The following is an 18,729-nucleotide window of genomic DNA, read 5'->3' as shown; positions in this document are numbered from 1 at the left end:
CAGTAAGTCACGACCATAACAAAGCTTCAAGGGGGGAAAAGGTGCAGATGCAGAGGGAGGGAGGCCGGTCGCCGGGCCGTGCGGGGGCGGAACGCGCCGGCCTTCCCCGCGGCGGCTGGGCGGCGGGCGGGAGGTGGCCGCGGCGGCTGCTCGTCCCGCTCCCCGGCCTGGGTGCGCGCCGGCCGCCGGCGCCTTGCGGGCCCGGAGGGCGGCCCACTCGGCCTCGGCCCACGCCTGCCTTGCCGCCGGCTCCCGCCGCCCCGGCAGCCGCAGAGGCGCTGGGCGCACAGCCGCATCCCGCCCGCGCCCGGCTCGGCCCGCCGCCGCCCCTCGCCCTGCCGGCGCAGCTCGCACAGCCGCAGCTGCAGACGGGTGCTGGCCGCTGCCGCTTGCCCGCCGAGCTGCTCCAGCAGCGCCGCCCGCTCCCGCCGCTCCTCCTCGGGTGCCTCGTCCGCCGCCTCGTCAGTCCCCGCGGCGGGATGCGCCTCGCCCGCGGCACCGTCCCCGCCGCTCGCCGCCTCCTCCCCGGCGCTGCTGGCGCGGCCGCCGCCTCCGAGGGCTCCGGCGGCTCCAGCTCCTCCAGCTCGCAGGGCCCCGGCGGCTCCTGTTGCTCCAGCTCCCAGGGCTCGGGCTCCTCCGGCCCCGGTGGCTTCTCCTGCCCCGGCTCCTCCTGCTCCTCCAGCTCTCAGAGCTCCGGCACCTCCCTCGGCGCCGGCGGCTCCTCCGGCCCCGGTTCCGTAGGCTGCCCGGCCCCGTCTAGCCCCCGGCGACTCCCCTGGCACGGCAGGGCTCAGCTCCCCCCGCCCCGCCGGCCCCGCGGACGGCTCCAGCCCCGGCCCTCCCGCCGCCGCCTCCACCTCCGCGGCCGCCCCGCTCCCCGCTTCCCCCGTTGCCCGGGCAACGGGACTCGGCTCCGCTCCGCCGGCCGGCCTGGCCCCGCCCCTCTCCCCGTGGCGCCGGCTCGGCCGCGCCCCCTGGCCCGGCACTGGCCACTCAGCGGCGGGGTTGCTCGGGGTCGCCTCCGCGATTGGCCGCGACAAGGGAAGACGGATCCCGGTCGGCCAATTCTCGCGGCCCGTCCCGTTTAATCCCCCCCGCGCCCGGGCGCTTTGGCATCATTGGCCGGGAACCCGCGGAGAGGGCCGTGCCCTCCGCGCCCATTGGTCATCCGCCGCGGTGCTCCGCCCTCCGGGCGCGCTGCCATTGGCGATGCCGGCGCGGGGGCGTGCCGGCGCGTGCGCGCGGCCGGTCGGCGGGCGGGGTAAGATGGCGGAACTGGGGAAGAAGTACTGCGTGTACTGCCTGGCCGAGGTGAGCTCTCTGCGGTTCCGCTGCACCGAGTGCGCCGACATCGAGCTCTGCCCCGACTGCTTCTCGGCGGGCGCCGAGATCGGCCCGCACCGCCGATGGCACGGCTACCAGCTCGTCGACGGCGGCCGCTTCACCCTCTGGGGCGCCGAGGCCGAGGGCGGCTGGAGCAGCCGGGAGGAGCAGCTGCTGCTGGACGCCATCGAGCAGTTCGGCTTCGGCAACTGGGTAAGGGCCGCGGGGCGGGCGGCGGGCGGCGGGGGCCGCGTCCCCCCCGACAGCCACGGGCAGCCCCCGGCGGGGCAGCGCCGGCCCTGGCCTCCTGCGGCGGCCGCTGCTCGGGACGAGGGGGCCGGTGCCGGCCTGGGCTGAGGGGAGCCCGCGGGGCTGGCAGCGGCGGGGGTCGTGCGCGGGGCTGGCCGGCGGCCCCGGCGCTGTGTCCCCGTGTCCCCGTCCCGCGCAGGCAGCAGCCTCGGGGGGCCCCGCGGGAGCTGCCGGGCAGAGCTGCCCCTCCGTGACAGCGCTGCGGGCTGCCGGGGGCTGCTGCTGGCCGCGGCCCCGGCCGGCACCTTCCCCCCGCCTGCGCACGGCGCACATCCCACACCCTCAGCGTTCGGCCTGGCCCGTCGGTAGGTCCCAGGGAACCGGCCACTTGCCCTCCGTGCCCGCGTACAGTCAGGCTCGCTTTCAAAAAGCAGCGGTGAGAAGCATCGCTGTTTTGGTTCTGTAACTGTTGGTTCATTGTGTTTTGTTTCATTGAACGCAAAGGCTTTCAAAATCTCAAAGTTTGTGGTCGTGGTGGCCTGGTTTTAGTTCTTTAATAACTAGAAAAAGAGTAAATACTATCTTTATTTCTGCGTTGCTCTAAAAGTCCTTCAACAATGCAGTACAAGTGAGCAAAATCCAAACAGCATAGTTGTCTTGGTGCTGGCTTGGGACTTAGAAACCTTCTTGGTGATGCTCAGCTGACTGAGAGAACAACAGATGCTGAGGAATTGCTGTGTGGATCCAGTGTCCTGTGCCCAGAGGATCTGATGCAGCTTGCCTTACTGGCGTTTCTGTAAACGGCTTGCATGCCCCTATGCACTCGTAAATACTTAACCTGTACCTAAAAATGCAGATCTGATGGAAATGTGGCTAATTTCAGTATGTCTAGAGAAGTTTAGGTGTTGCGAGTCAGCTTTTGAAGGAGCAGGGAAGAAGCTGCCATGCTCTTACCTGAGTGCACGTTACGCTGGAGATGTAATGGGAATCATTTTATCGCTCCTCCTTGTTTTCATTTAGGAGGACATGGCTGCTCACGTGGGAGCATCCCGAACTCCTCAGGAGGTGATGGAACACTATGTGAGCATGTATATCCATGGCAACCTGGGAAAAGCCTGCATCCCGGACACTATTCCAAACAGAGTCACGGATCACACGTGTCCCAGTGGTGGCCCGCTTTCTCCTAGCTTGACCACACCGCTCCCGCCGCTGGACATATCAGTAGCTGAACAGCAGCAGTTGGGATACATGCCGCTTCGGGATGACTATGAGATCGAATACGATCAGGATGCGGAGACTCTGATCAGTGGCCTTTCCGTGAACTATGATGATGATGATGTGGAAATAGAGTTAAAAAGAGCTCACGTAGACATGTATGTAAGGAAGCTCAAGGAGAGGCAACGGCGGAAGAACATTGCACGAGACTATAACTTGGTGCCAGCCTTTCTGGGGAAGGATAAAAAGGACAAGGAGAAAGCTCCCAAACGAAAGATCACGAAAGAAGAGAAGGAGTTGAGGCTGAAACTGAGGCCTCTGTACCAGTTCATGTCTTGTAAGGAGTTTGAAGACTTCTTTGAGAACATGCACAAGGAGAGGATTCTTCGAGCAAAGATTCGGGAACTGCAGCGGTATCGTCGAAACGGAATCACCAAAATGGAAGAGTCGGCAGAATACGAGGCAGCCAGGCATAAACGGGAAAAGAGGAAGGAGAATAAAAACATAGCTAGTTCTAAGAGAGGGAAGGAAGATGGTAAAGAAGGTGAATTCGCTGCCATTGAAAACCTGCCTGGCTTTGAACTCTTATCGGACAGGGAAAAGGTGCTCTGCAGCTCTCTAAATTTGACTCCTGCACGTTATGTGACTGTAAAAACTATAATCATTAAAGACCATCTCCAAAAAAGACAAGGAATTCCTTCAAAGAGTCGCCTTCCCAGTTACTTAGATAAGGTACTGAAGAAAAGGATTTTAAATTTTCTAACAGAAAGTGGTTGGATATCCAGGGATGCTTCATGAAACTCGGCTGATCTGAAAAAACGCAGCAGAGGCCCATTACAGCCTCAAGGACTCAGTTATTTTTTCCTTCCCTCCCCAAAGATACAGAAATTATGTCACCTAAACAACAACAAAAAGCAAATACGTAAACCCCCACAGTGTTAGTGATCCATGGTTCAAATAGATTTTTGCTTTGGATCATGGAAAGTACTTCATTGTGAAACTTCTACATTGAATTTCACTGCTTTTGGTACATTATTAGAGCAGTTTTCTTTCATGTGAACTTACTCGAATCCAGTAGTCCTGGAGTAGTTACTTTACTCCTTACTGTTGGATAAATATCAGTGTAATCCTTGCTTTTCTTTGAAGGTGGGAGATAGTTTCCAGCAAATGAAACTTTCTCCTCCCTTTGTTTCGTGGTTTTTTTTGGTGTAATGCTGGCAGCAAAGTGAAGCTTACGAAAGTCCTGAGCTCAGGAGCAGAGTGAGTGGGGATTTTTGTGACCATTGCTAAGCTTTGGGAGCATTCTCCTTAGTAACTACAGCCAAGATGCTGGGACAGCAGAGTGAGAGTTTCTGTCGAGAATACAGCAGGCATGAGCCATGGCAGGGAGTGGAAGGCAAGAAATGTGGTAGGTGAGATGCCTTCAGATACTTGTGCTGTGGAGAGGCTTCTTGGAGAGCTACCCTGGCACCCGGCTGATTTGGGTCTAGCTTTGACTTGAGTTTTTGCTGAAACAGAGGGCACTGGAGCTTCATTGGTAACTACTTAGCAGCAAAGCCGCAATATTACAGGGCAGCTGTGGTGCTGCTCCGGAGGAGGGGTCAGCACTACCATCGAGTGTCTGATTTGGGAAATGGGGTTTGGGAAGGTAGGCAGCCAGTGGTGGTGTGCCGGTTGGAAGCCTCACACAGCAAAATCTCTTTTGTGGGGGGAGCCTGCTCCTTCTCCAGTCTCTGTATGGGCTGAGGGGGTGTAGCTTCCTCCTATGAATTTGATTGGGAAGGACAGGGAAAGGGAGCAAGATTCTCAGAGTGATCAGAGATTGGTTTGTAAAAACAAAAATGCAAAGTGATACACGTTAGGTCAAAGTGCACAGCTAGTGTGCTTCCGAAGTATGGAGCCGTAAACCAAGCCCTTACAGGGTCCTGACTGTGTGTGCCTTGACACAGGCCAGGCTAACCGCACTGAAGTTGGAATTCCTGACATAATAGGAGAATGGTGCATGCGGCCCGCTCCAGTGAGAGCAGCGCACCTTGAGAGGTAACTCATCACAACTCTTTTAACGACTGCTGTCTGAACCAGCTGCTTGAGACGGGCGGCAGCTGGCGACGTAACGCAGCGTGTGACAGAAATGCCAGATCCACAGTGCTCTTTTGGTAAGATCTGCTGATTAAGGGGAAGATGTTGAGGGAGGACTGGAAAAGGATTGTTATGCTCACTTCATCCTTAAATTCCCCAAGCTGGTATTCAGCCAAATGAAAAAAAAAAAAAAAAAAGGTGGTTGCTACGTAGCAGACGGCACCGTGTTACTTGTGCCTAAGCCTCTCTGCTGGTCGTGTCCAGAGCAGGAAGCCGTGAGCGGAGGCCAGTTGGGCAGGTCTGGAGTGCAGGTGTGCCAAAACACGGAACGTGACTGGCTTCAGAACAAGTGCAAGCACTGAAAATGTCATCTTGGTTTGATGCTTTGGGCTGTAGTCAGTGAGGATACCACAACATCTTAAAACAGTATTTGATTCTGCAACTTGGCAGAGGTATACTGAGCAGAACTGGGTTTTAGTTCATACATCCAGCATTACCAAAATAGTGTTAGCAGTGAGTTTAGAATAAAAGGGGTACAATTACAAAGCCAGCATTTCTGAGGAAGAAAAGAACCAAAACTCTAGTGCCTTTTTCTTTTGAGCTTGTGATGTTATGCCCCTTCAGAAAAGGTAAGGGCTATGTCCTCTTGGATGTAATACTTTGTTGGGCTTACCTGTAAGTGGCTTGTTGTGGAATACTTGAGACAAAACTGTCTCTCCTTGGCAGCAGTGGAACTAACTGCGATGTGCTGAGTAGCTTTAAGACCCACTTCCACCCTGTCTGCACGTACAAAGAGCACACAAGTTCATAAGGTATAAACCCTTGGTTATTTTCTCTGTCCTCCTGTGGAAAGGAAGCTTGGCCTTTCTTTCTAGTATTCTAGTTATGCAATTTGGTTCTTCCTGTAACTTGTTACCTAACTGCCATAACATACCATTGCTGATAGTGTTCAGGAGCCTCAGCTCTGCACGTAGCTGGGAGTTTAAAAGAACTAGGGTTTCTTTGTGTTGAGTTTTTTTTCCCCCTCAAATCTGTGATTTTTTTTTTTAATATTTCTATGCTATTTTGGCACATCTAACTGAAGCAATAGTCTAAAGCCCATCTGAACAATAACTTAAAATCATCTAGGCACCAGTGAGTCATTTAAAAGTTGAAGTGAATTCTGCATTTACACTTTGTAGTTTCTTAATTCCTCAGTCCCTCCAAAATGTTTCTTTGGTGCTAGACGTAACTTATTGAACATCAAAATGAATGTAAAATAAAGTATTTTTAATGTATGAAATATGGATATCAATATTTATTTTATACTTGCAAGCAAATTCAAGGTGGTAAATGTTTGCTTTAGCAAATACTAGACCCTTGGAAAGGGCTTCCCTAGAAGCAGTGTCTCATTGTCAGCTATGCTTTTAATTTTAAAGGTGACTTGCACTAGAGGATGCTGCTGTTCGTATTTTAATGTGGAAATGATTTAGTCTAAGCATTCCTTCATTATGAGCTGCTGGTTTTTTGTTTGTTTGTTAAGTTGAGATGCAGTTATGTTAATCCAGCAACTTACTAGAGCTGTGCTGCTTCTCTTCTGTAGTGAAGGGGCTGATAAAAAACATAGGAAATGTATCTTGTGTTGATCTGGAAGTGCTTCCTGTACTGTACAAATAACCTAGCCTTCATGTTGCTAATGAAAAGGTGTTTTATATGCTTAACGCTCTTTACTTTTCTAATTAAAGATATTGCTAATTATAGCATCTGTCCTAACAGCATTGACGTACGCCTATGAAAAAGTGACACTCCATAAGCTGTTCAAAATACTGATCTTCTGCTACTGATAAGAGGCAGCAATAAGTCTGTTTTAATGCTGTATGTTTACTTCAATCAGTCCAGTTCTAGTGATGTTTTCCAGTAGTATTTGCTCATTAGGTAACAAGGGAGCATTAATCTCCGTTCTCTGTGTACTACCTAGTGCAGAAGGGTTTGTTAACAGAGTCTGGATACAAACCCTCCTGCCCCATGTTCTGTTGCAGTCCCAGCAAGCATTAAGAACAGCGTTAGTAGGTTTGCACCAGTCTTTGACCATAAACTGCCTTGCAAATCACACAAACTAAGCACTCTGCCGTTACTGTCCTGTGCAGCAGCTGCATCGAATTTCTTTGCAACTGTAATGGACTTCTTTAGCCTTCTGGTTTACTCTCTTCTCACAAAATGTTTTTGCATGTGCCCCGGTTGCCCTTAAGTGATGACACATTAAATACTGTGAAGGAAGGTACCTGGGGAGCATGTTCAGCTCATCAGATTCTTCCTTAAAGGGAATGTTGCACTCATTTGAATAGTGTCCTGGTGTAGCTGTGCCAGACACACAAATGCCTGTGCTGAAACCATGTAAAACCTAACTGATGTTGTGCACACATCATTTTACTAGGTTTTTGCATTGTATATTGGTAAATAAACTTGTATTAAAGTTTCTTTCCATTATTGATTTAATGGCAACCTAACTTGTGTAATGAGGAAAGCGGCTCCAGTCTTTGAAGTAACAAATGGAGATGCATTTTAGCTAAAGAAGAGAAACAAAAATGAAGAAACAAAAATGAATGAAGAATGCCTTCTCTGAAGGCAGAGAAATGGTCTTCATGAAACGACTAAAGCAGAGGTAGTGGTGGTAGCTTTGTTGGCTGCTCTTATGCTTACGTTTCAGAACCACCTCCCGCTTTGATTTCTTCAGTGCTTCTTACGGTTGTATGGCAGAACACACAGGTGCTCTCAGTAAAGAATGAAGCTCTCGGTGCTGAAAGCCTCTCTGACAGGGCAGGCCAACAAAAAGGAACCACTTAAATGAGATAGTTACCAGCTTTAAAGGTAGTAGTTTGAGTCTTGAGCTAAACATTTAACAGTAACGGGTTAAAAACACCCTGAATGAAGTTACCTAGTGGAAAAAAAGACAGTTTGTGTGAGGTGCTGGGAAGCTCATTAAAAAATTCTTTAATCTGCTAGGGAGGAAGCTGTCCCTTTGTTTTAATCCCCATGGGAAAAACTTCTATATGAATGAAGTCGTTACTAGATTTAGTTTTAAGGCCAGATGGGTTGGAAGAGGGTAGAATAACATGTGACAGTTCTTAGAAGGTAGATAAATTGACGCTAGTCCCTTTATGGCATATCAGTGGAGCATGGGTTCCAGTCATGGAACGGTTTGGGTTGGCAGGCACCTTCAAGATCACCCAGTTCCAACCCCCCTGCCACGGGCAGGGACACCTTCCGCTAGACCAGGTTGCTCCAAGCCCCATCCAGCCTGGCCTTGAACATCGCCAGGGATGGGGCATCCAAAGCTGCTCTGGGCAACCTGTGCCAGTGCCTCGCAACCCCTCTGAGTCCCCTCTTCTTTGCTGGACTCTGTCCAGTATGTCCATGTCTCTGTGTTGTAACATAACGTGCCCAGAAATCAAAAAGTGCACTTCTTCAATCCTACTTCACACAGCTACAGCATGCTCTAACCCAGATGGAAAGAAGTTACTTCCAAATTCACTTAAGTATATGGAAACCTCTTCCCCACTAGCACCCCCTGCCCCGCTGTAGTTCTACATTCAATCTTTGCATTTTGATCCCTGTACATGATTAGTTTAGAAAAATTAACACTGTATTTGTCTTCTCACATGCACCAAAAATTACTCTCCCTCCCTGGCCTAGTCAAAGCATTGATTTTCTTTCTGAGTTGAGAAGAAAGAATGAATCCTTAAACATGACTAACCCTTGAACAGCAGTGCACTTAGGTTGTTCCTAGGTAACTGGTTCCCATGAGGCAAACCAGCACTGGGAAAAAGGTCTCAAAGAGCAAGTCATCACTTCTCACCGTGAGTAGGTCTGGTGTTCAGTAAGCTGTTTGAAAATCTGCATCTGAACCAAGAAAAATAATCGATACTTGACCTTAAGGTAAGAACTTAATCCAAGACAACCAGAAACAAGGGTGAAAAATTCAGCAGTACTTACTGTTTATCAGGCCCTAGTAACATGCCAAGTTTGAAATTTCTGTCCTGTGTGTTAAATGTATGGGCTTTGAGGATACAAGAGGACAGATGCTTTGTCGGTGGTGTAATTTGCCAAGTTCCACCACTGCTATCCATGTGACCAGACAAACATAGGACAAAGCACTCAGTTAATCACGTATTGTATTTTAGCCTGATTCTGCAGGACTGGGAGCAGCAGGTGGAGTTAGATACGGCAAGGGCTGCACATGGGAGAAGTTCTGTTGCAACCTAAGATCCAAGCTGAGTAAATGCAAGAAATTAAAATGAAACTAAGTTCACATTTTTGTTTGAGCCACTTACATGCAATTATTTATGTAATTCTAAAAGACAGTATATACCAAACTCTCAGCTGCTCGCTTCTTTGGGTATTCTGACTTTCAACAGGGTTGTAACTACAGTTTGCATAACAAACTGATTGTAAAGTTTGGAAGTTACAAGACTATCAAAATTGATTAAACCAATTTATACAATATTAAATTAAAAATCCAGAGATAGGATAAATTCTATTGGTACTTCAATGCCATACAAGTATTAGATGGTTTTCTTGAGTCAACATTAGTACAGACAAAAAGGGTTGAATAATGACAAAATATGTCTAGCCTACATTTCCTTTTATTTACAGGTCAGAATTCACAAAGGTTTCAATTTCAGTTGTTGAGAGAAGTTATTTTTTAATAGACTAAAAAGGGCATTTATCACGTCAGTGTTTAAAAGCTGATGGATGCTTGCAGAAAATGGGTTATTTGTACTATTTCAGCCACTTCTGCCATGTTAGATTCTACAGAATAAAAGGAAGTGTGTAAACCACCATTTGAATTTGCAGTCTACACACAGCGATAAGCGTGAGATTGCAAAATTCTTGTGAGTCTTTCATTCCGTTCCATTTAATGCACCTTCGGTAGCAATAGTTGTAAAAAATGTTACCTAATCTAAACCATCACAGAGCTTAATGGCTCTTGTATTTAAGAAGAGAGCTTACAGAACAGTGATGTTGGAGGCCACTAAGCAGGAGAGTTTCATGGGCTGCTTCATTTTCACTGGGAGACCTCAACCAATTCATTTAAACCTCTGAGAGGGCAGAGGAATGAGGAAAGCATGGTGTAAGAGAAAAACCATCCAGCTGTTTAATAGTTGTATGGCATTTTAAATTCTCAAATTAAGCAGCTAAGCGTCTTTCACAACACCCACCAAGGCAGGCCGTAGTGTACGCCCATGCAGCTTATAGCCAATCTTGGATACTAATGCAATAGTGCCAGGCTCCTTCCCTTCCATGGGAGCATGGAACAGTGCTTCATGTTCGTAGGGATCGAATTTGGCTCCGACAGGATTCAGTCTGAGCAGGCCGTGTTTTTTAAACACTTTTTGAATCTGTACTTCTGTCATGACAAGACCTTCATATAAGCTCTTCAAGTGAGGATTTTCATCCTTAATTTCTTCTTTTGGAACACTTTCTGTTGCCTTCTCCAAAATGTCTGCAACTTCTAGTAAGTCCTTACAGAAGCTCTGAATCCCTAAAAAGAAATAAAATAGAAGGGAATGGGATTAGTCCACTGAGGGGAACAAGCATTAACCCCCCCCCCCCCAAAACCCAAAATCCCCACAACCCCAAACCCTACAGCAATAATCTGTACTCTTTAAATTTTTTACGAGAGATGTGATACTATAAAAATTTGGGGTAAAATGTCCTTCCCAATTTCACTTGATGATACAGAACTATTACAGGTATCTTGAAATCCACACCACCTCGTCTAGTTCTATGGAAAAAACGTATTACAACTTAATACTTACAAGAGCTAGAGCTATGCTGATGACTTGACATTAACAGCCAAAATTCTAACCGAAGTTACCAAAATCTTCAGCTGCCTTAATGTAGTTTCCTCATGTCTTTCTCATCCTGGGATTCACCTACAGTTCAAAGTACTATGTTGTCCTATTCCTACCCTTTAGTTTGATGTGCAAAAGTATTTGCAGGAAAAAAAAAGCATGAAGTCAGACTGATGAGGAGTCCAAGAGATGAACAGGGATTCTTCCCTGAATCAAAAGAACTCACATCTCTCCTTCCCACTACAAACCACTTTTATAGAGTCAGAAGCTGTGCCTTGTAAAGACTGAGCGATGCTTTAACAATAGTCCGTGTCCTGAAGCTGGTTCTCTGGCTCACACTAAAAGAACTTGGACTAATCTCACTTAAGACAAAACTATCTCTAGAAATCATGAAAAAACAAAACCATTCAGTAGAACAACACACTTCTATAGAGGTAAGCCAATGACAAACTGCACTGCATTTTGGTAGCCTTGTTCTTTCCTTTTTTAGCCACAGACTGCTTTTTAATTCTAGCTCACATTTCAGATGGTTTTTTCCTTACCAAAAAGCAGCATGAGCATTATCAGAGGACAAGTCTTCAATTTAAACAAACAAAAAACCCTGAACTACAGAAGCATGTTGCAGGATCTATAGGGATCAGCTACTTCTTAGGAAAGCGTCACTTCAACAACTGCACAACTACATAAAGACTTAAGCTCTTACAGAACAGTAACTAATACTGTCCAAGTAGTTCTAAAAATATGAGCAAATGAATTGAGGTTTTGAATTAAAACTGTGGTTAAGGCCAAAGTGTCCCAAACATAGATTAACCAATTGTTTAGTGATCTGGATCAAACCAAATAACCAAACTCTTCAGGAGGTGATTTGTTTTGGTTTGGGGTTGGTGAGGGGTTTTTTTGCATAATTTGTCTCTGCAGATGTCTGTGACTGCATCTCTGTGAATTTATGCAAGTCTCAGAAATTATCTTCTCTTCCTCCAACAGAAAAAGCAGTCATACACAAACGATAAAACTTACAATCATGAAGATTATCTGTAACTTTGTTTTCACAAGAAATTTTATTTTAATATTTATTTCTGTTGTATCATTTCTGAGCTCAGACACGACTCAAGAGTCCTTCTGCACTAAATAGCACATCAGTGAAATGATACTTACGAAAAATCAACTTCAGGATGAAGCATTCAAACATCCATGAAAATGGTACATGATTATGTAACTAAGAAATGCTTTTTCTTACAGTACACGTTAACTGAAGGCCCTGTATTCAGAAATTAAAACTTCTGTACTCAGAATTAAACTGTACAGCTGTGTATAGTGTGTGGCAAAAAAGACCAACTCATTTTTCAAGACAGTGACAGTTAAACACCAAGATGATACAGCACCGTTCTGTATTTGCATACAATTTCTGTTTTACAGATGTTTGAACTGTCAAAAAGCTCAATCAGATGTCAGTGGCCTGGCTCTTCAAGAAAGATGTTTCTAGCATTCCTCATAGCCAGTGATTATATTTTTGTATATTATATAATCCTACCACTGAAAAGAATCCACCCATCTTAAGGTATTACTTCTATTTGAATGCTTCAACAGAACAGAAAAGTTACTCAAATATAAAAGGCTAAATAAAAAAGAAAAAACTCAGGCAAAGAAGAACCAAACGCAAAACAAACGCCAAGACAAAACCAAACCAGAAGGAAAGCTAGTATTGCATGCTCTTGGTTCAGTTTTTTGCAGTCAGTTCTGAGACCTTCAGGCTGCAATCCTTACTGGAAAACCTACTAGTGCAGCACACATAGGAAATCACATACCAAATTTAAAAGACCATTTCAAGTTGTTGACTTTAGCAGTTTTAAGTCTTGCCCTTGTTTAGCAAGATGATTACAATCCTGATGCAAGTGTGGAACCATTCAAACCTCTATGCCTCACATATAATTTTTAACCAAGCAGTCAGAATCACTGGCAAGTACAACTTGTCAAGCTTTGAATTTCCTGGGTCTTATGAATACGCACAAAAGGAGCCTTCACTGACCATATAACTTTGCCTCTTCTACCAGTTTCTGGCTTCTTTGCCTCACGTTTTCTGCATCTGCCAAGGCACGCTTGTACTTGTCCTAAAGAAGAAAAAACAGTAACAGAAGAGATTTAATTCCCAGTGGTTGGGTAGTTGACAATAATTCAAACCAGCATATTCAGTATAAAAGAGTATTTTAAACAGTTACATAGCATAAACCTACCATCTAAAGAGTAATCTGAAGACAACATGCCAATTACCACAGCATCCTTCCTACAGAGGCAGATGTTTGCTTCACTTTAGTGCAAACAGAAGTGAGGGAAAGGAAATAAGATGGGTTTCCAGACTCTCAGTATTTGTCAACAGTTCAGCTGGAATAAATTTTTAACTCTACTCAAGTTTTACAAACCAAAGACTTCTGCTCTTTCTGATGTGTGTTCACAGAAAGCCTTCCTTAGTCATAAGGTATTTTGACACTATGGCAAAAGAGATTCAAGTCAGCCACGTCTTTCAAACCATCTCTTCCCTCTCCATACATACCACAGACCATCCTCCACTTTTTTCAAACTTTACAAACTATGAAGTCTAACTCATCTGTTGATCAGGTTAAGTTTTGGTCTATTCCTAGCAATACGGCCATCTAGCAGGAGATGTACTAAGAATGAAATTCAATAAACTTAGGCACTTCAAGTTGAGTGCTTCACCACCTAAGCCAGAACTCCATGTTGGACTTCCACTCTGAATATGCTTGACCTTCACATGCTAACGAATAATCTCAAAACGAATAAAAATAGTCAACAAGTTGACTGAAGAGCCACATTAGGTAGCCAGCAGCAAGTGCTGTCAGCTGGGATGTTAAATGGCATCTCAGCTTTGTCCTTCAGTGCTTTGGGAAGGGCAACAGAAATGAAATTAAATCCTCTTATGATCCATAGGTGCTGTTTCTATAGAAGGTTCTGAGCTACCTGTCAAAGTCTCAAATGGTCAACAGTGACATTTTATATAAAGCACTCATCCAGAAAAGCAACACCTTTATTTAATCCATGCCTCGCACCTTAAAGGGCATCCTTCACCCTCTGCTGCATTTGCATGGGAGAGAATCCAAAATACATTAGGGCAACAGAGGGAACGTGATGCCTGAGCTGTGTGTTTGAAGGGCTTTCCAACAAAGAAGGTTTGAAACTTTCACTTCCTAAATAATATGTAACAAGTACACTACTACATAAAAGCAAAGAATCATTAACCTCCACCTTTGAAAAGTCAGCACTTGTTTTCAGAAAGCCTGCTCTTGGCATATGCAAATACACACATGGAAGACACACTCAAACCCTTGCATGAGCTTCAAAAAGTTACCTCTCAAATTCTCTCTCCACTGAGCAAAACCTAACTGAAGTCAGCCACACTCAGTAACAAATTTTCCAGCTAGAGAAGGTCCAATTCCATCCAAAAATTGGAAAGAAACTATCCAAAATTTTAATTTTGGACCAGACATTCATCTCAGGTCTTGCAGTACATCTACTCTTAAGTTTAAAGAAATCACACAACTGTATCCAGATTGTGCACTGAAAACTCATAATGAATACTCTTAGTTTACAGTTTGTAAGGCATGCAACCTGATAACAAAGAGACACTCACAGTAACTTCTTTCAGTTGTTGTTCTAGTTTGGCCTTTTCTTCAGTTAACATTTTTTCAGGAGAGCTGGGTTCAACCTTCTGCTCATTTTGGCTCTGACTCTGGTCCTCTTCCAAGTTCTGACCTGTATTTTTCTGTTGTGTTGCTACACAAAGCAGTCGTGGAGAAGTCCTGAGACAAAAACGTGGACAATATTACTGAGTTGCTTACTTTGTAAGATATTAGCATTAGATATTAGCATTCTGACACGTCAATATCTACAAAATTCTCACATTAAACCAAAAATTAATACAACAATTCTAAGTCTGTGAAAACTGTTTGCAGAACCTTGCATCAGAAGTAACTGAACTTAGACCGTCTACACTGTTAGAGAAAATAACTTTGCTGTGAGGTAACAACAACCGCTGGGCAACAGCGTCCATTATATTCAGTGCAAGTGTCCATTATGTTCAGTTTATAAAGCTGCAGCACTTTTAAGGGGAATAGGAGCTCGTTTTCAGCCCAATACTCAGGAAACAAATCCAGTTTATGTGATGCAATCACCTGCAACAAACACACCACCGAGAACAGCGGGTTGCTGCCGATTGCTGGGGAACAACAGAAAAGCACTTTCAGTGCCACTGCTCTATCACAAAAATATCAAGAACGGGCCAGCTTCCACGAAAAGGCCTATCTATCCCTTCCTAACATTTCTTAGGCTGAACTAGCTAAGCTACCCAAGTAAACGGCTTCACGGAAGAGGCGGGTGGATCAGTGCCGCAATGACAACAGGCCGCAGGTCCCTGCATGCCACAGCAAGACGTCGGGCCTGCAGGCTCTCGGGCTCCAGACGGGGCCAGGAGGGCCCCGCGATGCCCGGAGGGGCCGCTCTCCCGGGAGGGGGTAAGGGAAGCCAGTAAAGGGCGGCGGGGGCCGGCACCTGCGCGTCCCGGCCGTAGCACTGCGCTCCCCGGCGCAGAGCCGGAGGGCCGGGGCGCGGGGGCTGAAGCTCCCAGCGCGCTGCGCTCTGCTCTCCTCCCGGCCCGGCCGGGCGATGGCGAGGCGGCCCCGGACGCCCACCCATCCCGACGTGCCCGACGCAGGCCAGGGGGCGCGGCGCGTCCCTCACCTCAGGGAGAAGCCCAACAGCGGGTACCGCGGGCGCAGCGCACCTCGCACGCACTGGGCCACCGCCGCCGCCATAGCGCCCTCCTGCCCACCCACCGCCTCAACCCGCCCCGCCGCGCCACCGAGAGGCCGCCGCCAATCAGCGAGCGAGCAGGCTGAGAGTGACGCGGCCCAGAACCAAGCCGCGGCGCGGATGCACGCTCGGGCCGAGCAGGCGCGGCGGGAAGTGGGGACAGTAGCTCTTCCGGGGCGCTGCGGGGAGCCCCGCTGGGGGGCGCTCTCCACGCCCCGCCTCGTGCCGGAAAGTGACACGCGGGGGGGGGGCGTGGCCGCAGGCGCGGCGGGCGGGCGGACGGGGCCGGCGCCATTTTGTCGTGTGGAGGAGGTTGGGGACGGGTCGCCATCGTCTTGAGCGTGGGTCCCGCCGGGTGGTTGCCGCCTCTCCGCAGGGTGTTAAAGCATAATGTCGGGGACGTAGAGCCTGCAGGAGTTAGCAGGGCACTGGCTGAGGGCAGGTGCCAGTATTTTCCTGTCAGAACGTGTCAGTGCAACTTGGAGGCAGTTTGGTGGCTGCTGGTCGTCCAGGCAAATAATCCATCCACATCTCTATTGTGACTGAAAAAGTTTGAAAATCGCAGCTCGTTGTGTTTCTAACTGCTGAATAACCCGGTTACTACTGACCACTGTCAGAAATACATCGTAGCATCCATCAATAGTTTTGTCTGCAAACCTCCACCAAGATTTTCATCACCTGTCTATACACGCTCCCTACAACTGTATATGTGCTTGTGATCTAAAATGTTGAGCTTTCATTAAAAGGGATAATGTTGCTAATTCACTGCCTCCAAATTTGGCCACCTGCATGTGCAACCTGTTTGTGCAAGTGTCATAACTGGGGGTTGTGGAAACCCTGCTTGGTGATACTGGGATGACTTCTTTGGCAGTGTTGTCAATTAGTTTGTCATAATCTTGTTAAAAAGGAAAAAAGAATGCCTCCAAGGTCATGCATTTATCATACAGTGAGTGCTAGATTATTCACAGATGCCTGAACACCAGCTGTCGACCTGGTTTTTGCATGCATTTGTACACTTTCCAAACAAAATCTGAAGGATAGATAAGATGCAGATTCCATAATCCAAATTCAGAAAATGTTATATTCAAGTGCATCATTAAAGTATTACTGAAAAAGAAGCTTCAGAAGACCTTTCTGGCTTGCCACATGAGAATCCTGCAGAAGTTAGGATCTTGCTAAGTTCGATCAAACTTTGTCAGAGTGCACTCTTATTTGGCAGGTTTGCTGTCTTATGACTTACTGCTTCATGGCCTCTGCAGAAAGCAGGATAAATGGTGTAACAAGGTTGGTGGCCTCATACTGTGACAACTGTTAGATCCCAAGGATTCTTGCTGTCTCTTACAGTTACATGGGCGTGGATTTCTCTTCCTGTGAGATTTGGAAGAGCTAAAGCATACCAAGAAACACTCTTTGGTAACAACAGACAACAGCTCTAAGAAAAGAACCACATGTTTTTGCAGTCTGTGGTTTTTATGTTTTGGTGATCGCTGTTTTGTCATGTGACGATAGTACAGTCCAACAGCTTGCCTGTGCAGAACACAGCAAAGCAAAAGGGTCTATGCCATGTGCTGTCCATACACAGCGTGGCTGTACTGTTGGCAGTATCTGCTTTCTGGAAGGTAGATAAGCCACAAATTCCAACCTTTGTCATCAGAAATACTGAAAGAAGTAGTTGAGGCAATCTGTTGAAGATGCTGATAATGCTGAGGAAGGATCAGAGAGAACAAGGAGAAAAATAGAAACAGCTATTAAGGGTGATAGCCACAGAAAGTCACAAAGAAATGAGACTGAGAAGGTATGTGGATGTTTGGGTCCATTGTTTTTAAAATGTTTGCTGGAAAGATTATTGGTTCCTTACAAAACCTAGACAAGCAGTCTACCTGTCTCATCTTTCTTTTCAGTTGTTTTTCTCTGACACTCAGTATGTAGCTTCCTATTTCAGCCTTTCTTCATTCTCTTCTGCCTGCCATCTTTGGAAGTTGTGCTTGATTAATGACTGATCGCAAAATCACAGAATTGGTAACAAAAGGTTTAGAAAAGCCCATTGCCAGCATGTCTCATTAATCATTTATTAAAAAACATTTGTGCTTGAGATTTCTGAAACAAGTTCTGTCTTCTATTAGGATCAGTTTACCCCAAATGACAGTTCATAGCCCTTTAGCAAGCAAATTTTCAAGATACTTCACAGTCAAAATGAATTTTGTTGTGATTTTCTCAACTTGAACAGCTGTCCAGAAAAACCTGCAGCTAGCACAGATACTGATGGGTCAAGAGTAAATAGCATATGCAGCACAAAAGAAGAGCATGCAAGTGTGTGTGGAGCTTGTTTCATCATGACTGATATTGGCTTTTAGTACTGTCTAGCTGTGACCAAAAAAAAAAAAAAAAGGCTTTTTCATGCTTTGTTCTGACTTGCACGATTTCAGTCCGTTTTGGTTTAATTGTAGTGCCACCTAGTGGGTTGTTGCTTGTTTTTTTTTTAAACTCAACTAATGAGTATTCAGCATCTGTTGCCTGACCTGGTTGGCAGTCACAGACGTTCAGTAACAAGAACAGTTTTGTTCTGGAGCAGTCCTCTCAATACCAAGTGGTTTTTTGCTCCTCACCAGGTTTGAATATGATTTGATGATAAGTAATGCTTACCTTGATTTCTAAAACGTTAACCAGCTGCCACTTTTCAACTTGATGTGGTTACAAGTTACTTTAACCTCTAATTTCTGTGAACTAGTGATAGAATCAGGTAATTTAGATATAATTCCCAGTTCCTCTAGTGATTCACTTTGTGGTCTTGTGCAGCTATTTAACCTCATTTCCACAACTACAGATTAAGGGTAGTAATCTTTCAGTACATTACAAGAAAGTTGTTTAGAGAGCACAAGGGAATTTTTGTTATAATTTGAAAATTAAAAATGTCAACTGAATGATAAGTCTCTTTATTATTAATAATATTGCACTTGTAGTAGAGACTTGTAATCCTTTGAGATACAAAATGCCATAAATGCACAATTTGTGCTTGAGAAGTTAAATGAAAAATTAAGGCATTTCTGTTTCTCTGAAAAAAAAGCCAAAACCAACTACTTCGGTCTCCTAATGCTAAGATATAGTCTATTGATATTCAACCAGCAAACAGCATGCCATTACATTTGTGTTTCAAATTTGAACTGTATTATTAATGTTTTGAGGATAAGAGCAAAAGGGTATCATGTCT

At 46.2% G+C, this 18,729-nt stretch overlaps 2 protein-coding genes across 2 annotated transcripts; one reads left to right on the top strand and one right to left on the bottom strand.

The window, feature by feature from the left end:
- The first annotated feature begins 1,228 nt into the window (after window positions 1-1,228).
- Window positions 1,229-7,323, top strand: TADA2B (transcriptional adaptor 2B). The gene is made up of 2 exons (XM_055796279.1): window positions 1,229-1,536; window positions 2,593-7,323. Exons 1-2 carry the CDS (start codon window positions 1,267-1,269, stop codon window positions 3,583-3,585), a joined length of 1,263 nt encoding a protein of 420 aa, XP_055652254.1. The 5' UTR covers window positions 1,229-1,266; the 3' UTR covers window positions 3,586-7,323.
- Window positions 7,324-9,000: 1,677 nt separating this feature from the next.
- GRPEL1 (GrpE like 1, mitochondrial) lies at window positions 9,001-15,593 on the bottom strand. The gene is made up of 4 exons (XM_055796280.1): window positions 15,450-15,593; window positions 14,344-14,512; window positions 12,727-12,808; window positions 9,001-10,387 (listed from the first exon to the last, which is right to left on the bottom strand). The coding sequence occupies exons 1-4, from the start codon at window positions 15,521-15,523 to the stop codon at window positions 10,041-10,043; spliced, it is 672 nt and encodes a 223-aa protein (XP_055652255.1). The 5' UTR covers window positions 15,524-15,593; the 3' UTR covers window positions 9,001-10,040.
- Between the last annotated feature and the right edge of the window lie 3,136 nt (window positions 15,594-18,729).

Source organism: Falco peregrinus, chromosome 2, assembly GCF_023634155.1.
Source record: "Falco peregrinus isolate bFalPer1 chromosome 2, bFalPer1.pri, whole genome shotgun sequence".
NCBI classification, from domain to species: domain Eukaryota; kingdom Metazoa; phylum Chordata; class Aves; order Falconiformes; family Falconidae; genus Falco; species Falco peregrinus.
Note: the sequence above shows the minus strand (reverse complement) of the source record. Positions and strands in the feature narration are given on the sequence as shown.

Coding starts and splice junctions, on each gene's coding strand:
- TADA2B (XM_055796279.1), top strand. CDS start 1,267: ATGGCGGAACTGGGGAAGAAGTACTGCGTGTACTGCCTGGCCGAGGTG. Junction 1,537..2,592: donor AGTTCGGCTTCGGCAACTGG/GTAAGGGCCGCG, acceptor GTTTTCATTTAG/GAGGACATGGCTGCTCACGT.
- GRPEL1 (XM_055796280.1), bottom strand. CDS start 15,523: ATGGCGGCGGCGGTGGCCCAGTGCGTGCGAGGTGCGCTGCGCCCGCGG. Junction 14,513..15,449: donor CTGTTGGGCTTCTCCCTGAG/GTGAGGGACGCG, acceptor TTTTTGTCTCAG/GACTTCTCCACGACTGCTTT. Junction 10,388..12,726: donor AGAAGAGGCAAAGTTATATG/GTCAGTGAAGGC, acceptor ATTTCTTTTTAG/GGATTCAGAGCTTCTGTAAG.